Source organism: Pteronotus mesoamericanus, unplaced genomic scaffold (assembly GCF_021234165.1).
Source record: "Pteronotus mesoamericanus isolate MK-2021 breed Mesoamerican mustached bat unplaced genomic scaffold, CSHL_Meso_final contig_592, whole genome shotgun sequence".
Classification (NCBI taxonomy): domain Eukaryota; kingdom Metazoa; phylum Chordata; class Mammalia; order Chiroptera; family Mormoopidae; genus Pteronotus; species Pteronotus mesoamericanus.
Window position 1 is genome coordinate 1 of NW_026555209.1, and position 15,076 is coordinate 15,076.

Here is a 15,076-nt window from a genome sequence, read left to right on the forward strand (position 1 = left end):
GTAGATGAAGAGAGCCACTGACTTTGTGGCTATACTCACCAGGAGTTTATCTTCCACAACTGGAGCTGGGGTATGGAGAATGAGAAATATTGTGGTCTGCTCTTCCTGGGAGATACTGTGGCCATACACTGAGAGTTGGTGGGGTCGGGGGTGGGATGAGAAAGTGGAGAAGGAAGCCCTGTGTTCTTGGCTACACCTACCTGGAGTGGAGCTATCAATATACTGAGCTGTGGGGGAAGGGAGAGGCGGAAGCTGGCTGCAATTCAAGTGAACAGTGACCCCCACTGTTCTTACTGTGGTTTAGCAGATTTTCTTAAATTAGTGTTTCATTTCCTGTATGCACTTAGGGCAATTTCCAGAGAATTTAAATTCACGTACCTGTATCTAGATATAATTTTCGCTATTTATAATAGTTTCCCTGGGGACTGAGCTCACAGATCTCCTGTTGCCATGCTGAATGTTTATCTCTCCAGTTCTTGACTTCATAGTTCAAACAAAACATTGTGATTGTTTCCTGATCATCCTAGGTTGGATTACATATTCTTATATGTTCCTATTACTCCTTCTGCTTTTATGTATATATTGTAATACATCATACAAATACTTCAGATTTTAATTACTTTCTTATCTATGTATTTCACAATTATGAGAATATTTTGTTTGTCTCTGCCACTTTACCATATTGTGCAATGTTTAGAAATAGTAGACACTCAGTAAATTAAAAAATGAATAGATGGTAATTAAATTATACATAAGGATTCTAAAAAAGGATCTAATTTAATTGAAGATTAAACAAAATGTAACTCTTTATTATGTATACTTTATGAAAACAAAACAGAACAGAAAGATATGGGTTAAGTGTAGTTTGGGAAACTTGGTCTAATGGGCAATTTTGGAAGCTTGGTCTAATGTTCATTTTAGTCATTGCCATTCATTCTTTTAAAATTTTATTAACATTTTCATAATATTAGGATCTTTTATGGGGCATTCCTAAGAAAATCTACTGGGTATCAACTAACTGTAGATTAATAATAGTTCTATTGAAATAAAAAATAAATTTCTGCCAAGCAGCATCCCCCACTACCTCACCCCACCCACTTAGCTTTTCTTTTTCATTTTGGTTCACTGATAGAAGAGATAATATTGATTAAACACTAGGTTTGGGAAGTGATAACTAAGGAGTAGACTTTACTGCAGAGGTGTTAGAGTCAGACCTCAGATGCCTTGGGAAAGAGGACTTTTTTAACGGCTCTATGGATCTGCTTGGTTTTCACACTATAAATAACGGGATTCATCACTGGCGGAATAAGCAAGTATGCATTGACCATAACAGTGTGTACATAAGGAGGTGCCTTTTCCCCAAAACTATGGACGAAGCACAAGCTAATGAGAGGGACATAGAAGATGGCAACAGCACCCATGTGGGAGATACAAGTGCTAAAGGCCTTATGCTACTCTTCTGGGGAAGCAATGCTTGAAGTGGTTTTGATAATTCGGATGTAAGAGAGAAGGATAAAGATGGAGTCCACTCCCACGGTAACTACGCGGGCACAGAGTCCTAAAACACTGTCGATCTCATTGTCAGAACATGAGAGCTGGATTACATCAGGGTGGAAACAATAAGAATGATGGAGCACATGGCTGTGGCAGAAAGAGAGTTTTTTAGGTGCAGAACCAGAGGCATTAGGATCACTGTCCCCCTGACAAGAATGGCAAACCACACTTTGATGATTCTGGAATCAGTTAAGGTGGTAGTGTATCTCAGTGGGTTACAAATGGCAATGAAGAGGTCAAAAGCCATTGCTAGGAGCACTGAAGACTCCATGACAGTAAAGAGTTGAATGAAGAACGTTGGGACAACACAGGCATGGAATCTGATCTGTCTTGCATTGAACCAGGTTATGCTCAGTGTAGTGACTAATGTTGAAATACACAAGCCCGGGTCAGTGGTTGAGAGCACAGGGAGGAAATAGTACATAGGTTCATGGAGGCTTGGCTGGGTGAGGGTGAGAAATAGGTATACCATCCCCAAAGAGGACAGTTATGTAGCAACAGCAGAAAGGGATGGAGATCTAGGCATGGGCAGCTTCCAGTCCTGGAATTCCCATCAGGAAAAAGATCAGAGAAGAGGAGGTGATGTTAGGAAAAGATGACATGATTACTATGGAATAATAGTTCTGTTGAAATAAAATGTTCTGGAATGAGAAATGAAAACACAGTTCAGCAATTTTGTTGTGATTTATATAAACTGTAGTTACCTAAATCAATTGGAGATTATCCTCTTCTCTTTGCTCCTCAGTTTTTATAACTTTTCTTTTTACTGTATTGAGATTTTTCCTCCATGATTCTTGTTTACCAATTCACAATAGAGACAATAGAGTTTTGTTTTTGTTTTTGTCTTTGTTTTTTTTTTTTTTGTAAATCTCAGGAGTACCTTTCGTTTTCTTCCACTTTGACCTTAAACATTTACTTTTCCCCTTCCATCGTACTCCTTGTATAGAGGAGAATTGGATGAAGATAATCTGAAAATACCGCAAATTCAATGAAGATATCAAGGTAATGATAGTTTTTAAAAGTAAGAATTGTTATTTAACAAAACACACATGTTGAAATATTTGTGTTAATATTAGTACTTTATCATGGAAGTTTATCATACATTGTAAATCTATGTAGCCTTTCAGAAAATAAATTTATTTAAGAAAATTTTACACAAGTCAGAAATATCCTATTTATTAGTTTCTGGTCAATGGATCTTACTCCTGGTTTGCTATGATTGTCTTTAGGGTTACGTATCTGAGCTTGACTTTTTATTTTCTTATCTATTGTCTGTGTAGTTGTGTTGATACATAACTATTAAAGAACATTCTCTGTAATGTCACCTTCAACAGTTAGTCCTTCCAGAGTCAATTGTATTACATTTCAGGGCTAAGAGTGAACAGGATAATCAGAGGCCTGGTATTAGATACTTCCCTCTCCAGCTAGTGTTTTTGCAATCATTGCTACTCTTTATTTATGTGTAGCCCCAGAACAGTATAGTTACAGAGCATGTCTTCATTAAGGTAAATAACATTTGAGCTGTCAGCTAACATTAGATAGCATCTGATATGACTTATTATGTAGGCGAGGTCCTGAGTAAATTTTCTTCCTCCTTTCTCCTTTCCCACATTGACTTAATTCTTAATTCTAATTGAAGTATCTGTAGCTCAAACCCATGATTCCAGTAGGCCAAATTATATAACGTACCTTATTAATTTTATGGGCCGCTTTAGTAATTTAACATGTAACAAAATAATGGCTTGCCATCTCCCTTGAATATTAACAAGGAAATAAGATTTAAATAGAGCAACAAAAATTAGGAAGTGAAAAATCTAATTCTTAATTCTTGTGATCTAGTCCCCTTACGTACTGTAAATCTTGCTAAATTCTTCACCAAACCGATGTGGTAGTGCTCTGAATACTTTGAATTTTCTTCTCTTGGAGTCTCAAAGACTGGATGCTTTCCCCATAGTACCAGGCGTTGTCTGGCATCCTATTGGTCCTTCATGAACATGCCACCTACCACTTGATTTGGAGAATATATGAAGGGGGAGCCACCAAAACCCTGAATTTATTTATAAAAAATTGTGTATTTATTCTTACATGTTTAAACTTCAGTCACCTTCAAAGTACTCTGCATTTGGTGCAATACACCTATCAACATGTTTTTTCCACCGCTGAAAACAGTTTTTGAACTTGTTGATTTTGACACTGTTTAGTACTTCTGCCATTTTTTGTTTCTCCTCTTCCACATCAGCAAAATATTTCCCTTTGAGGACTTTTTCCTTCCGGGAAACAACAAAAAAGGCCACTCAGGATGAGATCAGATGAATGAGTGTGGGGCATGGGGCTCATGCTGTTTTTTGGTCAAAAACTGCTGAACAGTGAGTGAGGTGGGGGCAAGTGCCCTTGTAAATCACCCATCATGAAATGGGCCAAATGCGTTGAAAGAATCTTTAAAAAAATTCATTGAAGCTGAATGCAGCCTCTCACAACGAGGCCAGGTGACACACTGCGACAGGTGGGTTACTAGAACACTCATCTAGTTGATGAAGACTGTATTACAAAGGTCTCACCCTCCAGAAGATAATTTTTTTTTGGTTCCCCTTTGTACTTCTGTAGCTGTGTTATATTTACACAATTTTACCTGATTAGTTCTTGAAACTTTGCCTCCAAATCTTAATCTGTAACACTTCTTCTCACTACTTATTGTAGTGTTGACTACTTTTTGTTTAATCCTCAGCTACTGTTGCTTTTTAGTCTCAACATTTATACCTGCTTTCACAGGCTACTGAGATCCGACCATATTTTATATGTGAGGCTGCTGAGTTTGGGTTCATCACAAAAGAGTCTCCTGCTTTGGTGTTATTATTTAAAGTTACTAATAAAGATTATTGAGTTATATAATATCTTTTATTGTTTTCTAATTCTATGCAATTGCAGTTTAAAAAGACACCACAGAAATAAGCTTGTGGGCATTACTTAATATCCTAAATATATATGAAGTTATAGAAATGGCCCCATGCCAAAAATATTGACCTCCTTCTCCATCTCCTCAGGTCACTTTCAATAGGTTCCTTGTTTCCATGCCTGTGGTTTATTTTGTTCGGTGGTTTATTTTGTTGAATAGATTCCATTTATTGGTGAGATCATATGCTATTTGTCTTTCACCAACTGGCTTATTTCACTTAGCCAGTTCATCCTTGTTGTTGCAAAATGTAGAAGTTTCTGTCTTCCTTCCTTCCTTCCTTTCTTTCTTCAGATCTTATTTATTTATTTATTTATATGTCAAAATCCATTATAAAATATTAAAAAATTTAAATCTATTATAAAGTCTCAGCAATTAAAACAATATGACATTGGCACAGAAATAATCAAGTAGATCAATGATTTAAAATGAGCATTGTAGAAACAAACATATATATCTGTCTAACAATGTAATATATGATTAAATCAATATTTCAAATCAATGGGGAAAATAAGGCTTATTCAACAAATAAGGTGCACAAATCACTATTACTTGAAATAAAACCAATAAAGAGCCTTATTTCATACACTATACAAAAAATATTCAGGTGAGTTAAAAATCAATATGCAAAATCTAAGGAGCTTTCAGAGAAAATACACAATAATATTTTCTTACCCTGAAGTAAAATATTCAAACTCAAAAGCTATCAAATAAAATATTGACAATATTAAACTTTTAAGACTATACAGTAATATACATATAAAAATATAAAGGACAAGTAATAAAATGGGAAAGTATTTGTAACACATTAAGAATGGTTAATAATTTTTTTCCTCTTTTCTAGGGAAAAAATTCTATACACATTTAGTCAAAAAATGGATAAAGAATACCAAAAAGCCATTTAAAGATTTTTAAAAATAATAGAAATAGATAAGAAATATACAAAAACAGGTTTAGTTTCAACAAATAATGTAACAATTAAAATAATGCATCATTGTCACAATCAGATTAATAAGTTAAAAATATTGGTAATATCAAGAATTGGTGATTGTGAAAGGAACTGGGCATTCATAGACTCTTTTTCTTCATCTTTTTATGATTGACATATAAATGTTGTATACATAGCGTGCACAACTTCATGAATTTGAGGATAAGTTTACAACCATGAAACCATCAAGGCCATAATCATATTCATCATCTCCCTGTTTCCTCCTACCCCCTCTATTATTATTTATATTTTTATGGTAAGAACAAAACATGATATTTACCTTCTTAGCAAAATTAAGTGTGTGTGTGTGTATATATATATATATATATATTCACTATAGTATTAAGTCTTTGAAGACAATAGCAGTGACTTTCATTCTTTGACACTGATTTGTACAATTTTACACAATGATTTGTTCATAGTTTATTTTTGTTGTTGAAGTATCAGTCCACACATTTGATAGGGATTCCAGATATATTTATAGGACTTGAATTGAACACTCTGACATTAAGAGTTCTCATACAAGGAAGTATGTGGGGGAAAAAAGCTAAATATAACTTAAGGAAAAATCACTAATTGGGAACAATTTACTGGTTTAATTGATATCTAGACAAACACAAGACTCTGCCAATATGAGGCTTCTCTATAAAGGAAAATAAAATATTTGGCTGTGTATCTTGACTTTTTCTATGAATGTAGCATTGCTAGGCCTATAAAGCAATCTGCATCTTTTACTCAGCTACCTGAGATACACACCCAACCTTTTGGACAAAATCCCCCATGAGTGCAGGATGTTAAACTTACTATTACAGGAAACCTACAAGTAAGAGAGCAAGAACACATGTATGTGAGAACTCATTATTTGTCCACAGTGACCTCAGCCAAGAGAAAAATGGGAACCATTTAATAGATATGAAACTGACCCATTTCTTGGGGAAAAGTTAGTGAATCGCTGAATACAGATGGATTCGAGAGTGGATGTCATCCTCTCTATGGGTCATTGCAGTAAGGAAAAAAGAGTTCCGCAGAATGGGGCACAGATTCCTTCTGTCTTCATTGTCACCACAGTTATTCCAGTGAACATCTGTTCTCTTTCCTGTCTTCCCAGCACACTGATAATCCAGAGACAATGGCATGCACCTCTCTATCCTCCAGTGACACAGCAATATCTAAACATTCATTTATATGGAGAATTTGGTTTATGTGCTTGACCTTTAAGGTCCCTGTGGACTACTTGCCACTTGAGCGGGTAGCTGAAACTCTTCTGAGATTACACAGCATTGTCCTATATTTATAGAAGGAAAGTTTTTCTCTTTTTATGGCTCCAGGGAAATTTAAATTTTACCAAGAGCCTCACAGCTTATATACCACTTTACTATAAAGATCATGGCTCCAGAACTGTAACTTGTTCTTGCTCTGGAAGTGAAGACAGAAAAAGCTCCATATGAAGATGACTAGAAGGTAGAGAAAGATGCTAATTGTGTTGATGTTGTGCTTTGTTATCTATTCACAAATATTCATAAGGGCTTACAGAAAAGTCAGAAAATATCAAGGTCATCCCTATACTCAGGGATCCACATAATGTGCAGGTGTCTGAACATTACTAGATTATTTTAATAATTTTTCTCCACTTGAATGAAAACTCTGGGAACTGCAAATTAAAAAGAAACTATAGGAACTTGAGGGAATGATAACATGTAAACTTATTTCAGGGTATTTACTGTTAGGAAGTTAACTTTACCTAGTATTTTAAAGATGTTGATTGAAAAATATTAATATTATAATAACTAATACTACTATTATTTTATTTTGTCTTCATAAAATTGCTTTTAATAATGTAAATGTATTTTAAATATTATTTTTAAATTTTTAATTGAACAAAACTTTATAACATTTCTGTGTATACTGATTCAACAGCCTCTTCCATTCTCTGCAATGTCTATTGAAAACCTCTACTTTATCTTTAACTTGCATCCATCACTTCATATTCTTTGCACAGTAGTTAATTTCCCCCTAATAATTCACAGGAAAAAATGGGAACTGGTTAAAAAAAGAAGGAAATTATAATGTATGATATAACCATAGTGAGTCTTTAAGACATTATGCTAAGCGAAATAAGCCATCACAAAAGATCAAATACTGTATGATAACACTTGTATCAGTTACTTAGAATAGTCAAAATTCTAGAGAGAGAAAATGGAATGGTGGTTGCCATGGGCTGGGAAAGAGGAAAATAAGAAGTTACTGTTTAATGGACCTAGAGTTTCACTTTTATAGTCTCTCACTATGTACTGTATGTATCTTTAACATCAGTTTGGAAATATGTACATTTGTCTTGGTTTTTCCAGTCTGAGAAACATCTTACATTCACCTTACAGTCTTATTCGTTCATGGCTGATTTTTCTCCTTGCCTTCTACGATAAATTTTCAAAAATATTAGACACTATACCTCCCCTACTTATTTTGTATTCATCCCGTAAGTCACTGTAGCAGGTTCTCATCTTTCAATGCTAGATTTCAACTTTTTTTTTAGGGTCACCAATGTATTTTCAGAGGCATTTGAAAATTTCAGGCCTTATAAGACTTCACCACAAAGGCAACTCAACACAGTTGTTCATGTAATTCCCTGTCATGACATCATTCTCTCTTGATTTTTATGTTCTTGCAGGATTGCCTAGATTCATCTTGCTTAATAGTACACAGTCCTTTCCAATAATTTCCACAAAGTTCCATCTTCATCAATTTTCTTTTGTAAATCTAATTTCTCAGGTTGTTTATGTACACTGTTTGATGAAAATGGCACTTACACAATGAAAACTTTCCAATATATATTATCAACAAAAATATAGAAATGTTGTCAAATAAATACCCACATGAACCTGCAGACCCATAGATATCTTTAAGTGGACTTCTATTAGTCATTTCATATACAAGTCATTCAAAATAAATGCATTGATTATTTTAAACTCACTAATAATTTAATCTTGTGATTTAATGGAGCTTTAAATTCTGTCAATATAGAAAATAATTTTTTAATATATATAAAATTATATAGGCATATTTACCTTGTATTTAAGAATAAACACACACAGACACACACACACACATAGATATATATATATATATATAATATATGCATATAGATGTAATAAAATAAAGTTTGATTCAGAGCATTTTCAGTAATGACTTATCTATATCATTAGTTAAATTTCTCACCCCAAAGAAAATTTATGTAGCTATTTTGTGTAACCATGTAATTTCTTATAGGACGTGAGCATTGTAAGAACAAATGCTACAAATCTACAAAACATGGAGACCTTAAGTAACTTGACATCTACATTTCCAACTTTCTTGTTGACCGGCATTCCTGGCCTGGAGTCGGCCCACGCCTGGATCTCCATTCCCTTCTGCTGTCTTTATGCCATTGCTCTCTCTGGGAACAGCATGATCCTCTTCGCCATCATTACCCAGCGGAGTCTCCATGAGCCCATGTACTATTTCCTCTCCATGCTGTCTGCTACTGACTTGGGCTTGGCCGTTTCTACCATGTCGACGACATTAGCTATCCTTTGGTTTAATGCAAGAGAAATCAGCCTAGATAGCTGCATTATCCAGATGTTTTTCCTTCATGGACTTACATTTATAGAGTCGGGGGTGCTAGTGGGTATGGCCTTTGACCGCTATGTGGCAGTCTGTGACCCTCTAAGGTACACTACCATTCTCACTAAGTCCAGGATTCTTCAGATGGGCACCGTAATGATTATACGTACTGTAGTATTGATAGTGCCGCTGCTCTTGCTCCTTAAACCCCTCTATTTCTGTAGAGCAAATGTCCTTTCTCATTCTTACTGTTATCATCCAGATGTGATTAAATTAGCATGTTCAGATACTCGGGCTAATAGCATCTGTGGATTAATCAATCTCATCCTGACCACAGGGGTGGATTCACCATGCATTGTTGTGTCTTATATTTTGATCATTCGCTCTGTGCTCAGTATGGCCTCTCCCAAAGAACGACACAAGGTTTTCAGTACTTGCGTTTCCCACATTGGAGCAGTTGCTATTTTCTACATCCCCATGGTGAGCTTGTCCTTAGTGCATCGCTATGGACGATCAGCCCCCAAAGTGGTCCATTCGATGATGGCCAATGTATACCTGCTTTTGCCCCCTGTGCTCAACCCCATCATCTATAGTGTAAAAACAAAACAGATTCGCAAGGTTATACTCAGTCTTCTCTTTACAAAATAAACTGATACGGTTATTTTGAGAAAAACCTGATAAAATCTACTTTCATTCTAGAAAAGCAACTTCAGTAGGTGAATCCTTATTAGATAATTTTTCTCATTTTGTTCACTTGTCCAATAGCCATTTAGTAAACATGTTTTTGTTTTCAGTTATGAAATATACATATGATATACCTCAAGAACTTTGTAGTTCAACAATAATAGAAACAAAAAATGTAATAATGTATTAATAAAAATAATATTCATATTAATTAAAACTTATGACGGTTTATTTTTTATTAGGTTTCCTATGAAGTGTTTCAGAGATGTATTCTATTTATTCTTCAAAAAAATGCAATGAAACTATTCATTTTTTTAGATAGGAATAAACTTAAGCCTATAGACATCTACTTATTTATCAAAGGCCAGACAAAAATTAAAATAGAATTACTATGTGATCCAGTGATTTCACCTGTGGGTATTTGTTCAAAAAAATTGAAATCAAGATCTCTAAGAGATGTCTTCATTCCCAGGTTCACTGCATATAAATCTTCATATTTACAAGTTTGGTATACATTTTTACATAAGTGGAAAAAGAGGGGAGCAAGATACTCAACGAGGATGGCATTAAATAGTTTAAGCATTTCCGTTGTTCAGAGAAGCAGCATAGTTGAGTTCTAAGGCTCCTGTGTTATACAACCAGAAAACCACTCTGCCAGCTGTGTGGTCAAAGAGAGACATCACAGCTAAGGGCATCAGTTTCTTTATATGCAGAATAGAACAGTTAATTAGATAATCTCTTAAAATGTTAAGGAAAAATACACAGGATTAGGATTTTGTATTTTCTTGGTTGATGGAATTTGTTTACAATTTGGACAGCATGAGAAGCTAATGAAGACTATTTTTATAAATGTTGTGATTCCATAAGATTAACCTGACTTTTGCAGAGAAGATAAATTGCAATAAGGAGAGACTGGGATTATGCCCAACGGGTAGAACATGCTTAAACAAAGAGATTCTGAAGGCACAAAATTGTGGAGTTGGAAATGAGAAACTTTATTAGTGCAGCATCAGAGAAGTTATATTTATTTTATATGGTAACAGTTTTGATGTTAAAGATAGAGAGAAGAACCAAAAGTGACATTAATGAATCAGGTTTGGTTGGTTGAAAAGAGGGTTGCATCACAAGGGAGATAAAAAAATTTAGTTTTGATCACATAAAATTTAAACAGAAAGACATGTTGCTGAGAGGAACACTCAATTAAGTTTTTTCAAAGAAGGAAATTTTTTAATTACCTTACATCTTTCATTATAAAAAATAATTTCATTCATTAATAGACAAATTAGATGGTTTGTAAATAAAACAAAATAAATTTGATTTTGGACTTGACTTTGAGGTACTGATGGGGTATATGGATTAATTTGGTAGAAAGACACAGTGAGAAATACTTCATGAGAGTATGTTTTATTTATTTTTACACCTAGTAGGTGTTGATAAATATTCACTGAATGAATTGAATGGATAAATAATGAAATATAAATGTATAAATTTGTAAAATTAGTTCTGAAGAATGGATTTCTTTTCTGTCTGTCTAACACACTGTAAGGCAATGACTACAGAAGCATATTTATTTATTTAGAAAGACTTTATTTACTTTCAGAGAGAGGGGAAGGGAGGGAGAAAGAGGAGGAGCAAACCATCAATGTGTGGTTGCTTGTGTGTGCCCCCAACTGGGGAACTGACCTACAACTCAGTCATGTACCCTGACTGGGAATCAAACCTGAGACCCTTTGGTTTCCAGGCCAACACTCAATCCACTGAGGCACACCAGTCAAAGTGGAAACATATATTTGAATTAGTATAGACTCTATGTAATTGTTTTTGCATATTTTAATTCTCATAAATTACCTCAGATTGAAAATTATTTGTTTTTAAAATTTTAATGATATATAGCACTATTTGTTCTTAGTAGAGAAATATTAATATTAAATTAAATTTATAAAACAATGATTGTCAGAATAAGTAATTACTTAATATAATGAACCAGAAAATTTTATGAAGAATTTAAATTATACATGAGGCCATTTCATAATTTCTATGCCTAATGAAGTAAGTTTTTATCTATATTACTTTCTAATATTTTCTTCAAAATTATATGAATCTGCTTCTGAAGGCCTGGAGGAAAGATATGACATGTTAATACGTGTGTTTAGACCTGATAATTTTATATAACTATTCTGTTCATCTAATCAGTGATTTTGTAATCCTTGGTACATTTGCCTTGAGCAGTTGTGCTAAAAGAGAAACTTGAAGTTAAGATATTCTTCTGTTTAGTCAATTATTTAATCCCCAGGATCATGACTATTGTCTTAAAGACATTTGTCACAAATCAAAATTGCTTAATTCATTCTATTGGCGAATAAAGAGTATCTATTAGATTGGTGTTGGGGAGTTATGTGACAAAAATATTTCCAGGTTTTTTTTCTTTAAAAGCATTAAAATTTTTTTTCAATTACAGTTCACATACCTATTATTAGTTTCAGGTATACAGCATAATGATTAAACATAAGTCCTAAACTAAAGGGGGGGCTCAATACACCACGCCTGCACACATGAACCCGATTGAGCAATGCTCGAGGCTTAGACACCTGACCCAAGCAGGGCCAATCAGATGCTCTCTCATGAATGTTTTTTACATATTTCAAAATAACTTCTGAGGAAAAAAAAAAGCTGGAAGAATAATTCTCATATATCTTTCATGCTGATACTTTATTTCCTGAGCATCTGACACTTCAAGGGATATTCATTAAAAGGAAATGACATACTCTTAAACTTCTCCTGAACAGCTTAGCCACTCTGGCTTCTCTGTCTCAAGGTTCAGCTGTTTGGCTTCTCCTTGTATTGCCCTAAGTACTATTCTATTTTTTGAGATGTGCTGGTTATTAAAATGTGACCTTCACACCTTAGGCTATGGAGAAAAACAGTCTTAGCTGCTGAGCTCATAAACCCATCATTACATTTGAAGAAGGCCACATTTCCTGTGAGCTTCTCCAGACAATGACTGAGTGTTGCAGGGAAACTAAGGCAGGCCCATTTCAGAAGGGAACAGGACTCATCTGGCAGGTAACTTTGACTTGAGGATACTCTAATGGCCTTTGCTAACCTATTAAAGAATTGCATTATAGAGTGAGATGATACTTTCTACCAAAACCATTGTTTTTGCTTTTTCTACTTAAATCAAGGTGAAGTTTATATCAATGTATGACAGTTCACCCAGCTTTCTTCTTGGCCACTTTTGTTTTCTTCTTGTAGTAAATGTTATGTAGCCCCTTGCTGGCTGCTTGTCTATTTTACCCCAGGGATGTCTTGCTCTACTAACCACACGTGCAACTACTTGCACACTAAGATCTCTGGCTTGCCCTTTGGACCTTGTTGGTTCTTATGATAGTGGCAGCCCCTAGTTTTTAGTAATTAATCACTGCTATTTGGCTTCTATTATGTCAAGGCCTCATCAGATGCATGTCTATTTGTGAGCCTGGCTCTATGACTGCCTCTCTTATTGTCGTTCCTGGTCAGCAGAAAAGAGCCACTTCTCAACTTCTTAGTGATGCACTTTATGATTTGTACAGCTCATTCCTAACGGCCTAGTTGAATGGTGTGGGCATCTCATGGAATACACCTTTAGGTGGCTCTTCTGATCTTATATAATTTATCTGTCTTCCATGCTCATTTTCCTCAGAGACTTTATTCTATTGGTAAAGGAATGATTCATAAAAGGAGTGAAACTATGAATACAGTGCAGACTAAAAACAAAAGGGGAAGGCATGCGGTATTTTAGAGTGGAAAACAGCATGATTCAACTTGAAGATAATGGTTATATGAGAGGAATGATGAGAATACAAACCAGATTGGAAACCTGAGTAATGAAGAAAAGGAGAAAGAAATTTACTTCAAGGCTGAAAGGTTTCACTAGGTCTATGCTTCTAAAGGAAATATTTTAATTCATTTTCCATAAATTGATCAGATGGCAATATACTAGATGGATAAATTAAAGAGCGAGAACAGTCAGAGAATACAACAGATGTACATAATGATAGAATCAGGAATTAAATAGTGTATGGAAAAAATACAATGCACACAATGTTAGGCCTTCACATACACACAAGCTGTTTATTTCTTTTTTGTCATTCTCTTTTATTTCTACCTGTGATCTATGGAATGAGCTAGTCAGATCCTTGAGACTCTCCTGTTAGAATTCTTTTAATGGTGCTTTCTTGAGCTACTGAAATTTATTAGAATGCTAATTAAATAATTTTACCTGAGGCCTATTCTACATAATAAACCAAACACTAGCTTACTCATGTGGGAGAGTGGGAGTGAGTAGGGCAGTGGAGAGCAATGGGAGAAAAAATGGGTACAACTGTAACTGAACAACAACAACAAAATTTTTAAATCAGGAAAAGAAAGAATTTTACCAAGTAACATGTCTACATATTATCATGGGCATTTTGTAGACCAACAATACAATTCAAGCTAAATAAAACGATCCATTTTTCTTGCACTTTATAGGAGTCCCCAAATATATCAAGAATATTTCTTTTTTGCCATTATCTTGTTCTCTTGCTCGCTTCTAGCTAGAGGTCTCCATAGATACCTCTGTTTGTTTTTAAAGATTCTGCTAGGAGCACATGTTGCAATGCTGTAGTTCTTTGAGTATCTCAAACTAACAGTCCCTTGACTTTAATATTTTACATGTTTTATATTTCTGAAGCTCCAAGCAGCTAAGAGGCATGTAGAACTACCAGAACTGCCAGAAAAAGCCTCCCATATATAATATTTAGGAAGCACAACTGAATTTATAAACCAAATCTAATCAGTTCTATTATAAAATAGTGTTGTTCAAGCAAAAGATGTTCTTTAAGCAACTAATATAAATATTTTTCATCTAAATTCACTTAGAAAAACCTGATGGATAGAGAAAACAAAAGATAAATATAACAAAAGGTTTTTTTTTCGTAATTTTCAATTCTATTTCTAGATAGGACCTACAAATTTAAAACTCAGCAGACTATTCTTCCATGAAAATAAAATGATAACCCAATATTTCTTACAGTCTTCCATGCAGTTACTTCCAGTACTATTATTCTCCATTTCTCTTTGGAACCAGTTCAACTCAGATACCTATGCAAACAAGGGGTATAATTTTGTATTATAAACTATCACAAAGATTAATGTATTATTTTATAATTTGTTTATAATGCTACTTCACACATTGGACTTTAAGTATCTTGAGTGCGGAGAATACATTTTTACTTTTATTTTCTATTGCTTTTCACAAGGCTAATCATAAGGTAGGGCCC

General features: G+C 34.4%; 1 protein-coding gene and 1 pseudogene across 1 annotated transcript; one reads left to right on the forward strand and one right to left on the reverse strand.

The window, feature by feature from the left end:
• Positions 1–1,208: 1,208 nt before the first annotated feature.
• LOC129076541 (olfactory receptor 51F2-like) lies at positions 1,209–2,156 on the reverse strand (annotated as a pseudogene).
• Positions 2,157–6,920: 4,764 nt separating this feature from the next.
• On the forward strand, positions 6,921–9,740 carry LOC129076542 (olfactory receptor 51F1-like). Its single transcript, XM_054580703.1, has 2 exons — positions 6,921–7,045; positions 8,768–9,740. The coding sequence occupies exon 2, from the start codon at positions 8,802–8,804 to the stop codon at positions 9,738–9,740; it is 939 nt and encodes a 312-aa protein (XP_054436678.1). The 5' UTR covers positions 6,921–7,045; positions 8,768–8,801.
• The last annotated feature ends 5,336 nt before the right edge of the window (positions 9,741–15,076 follow it).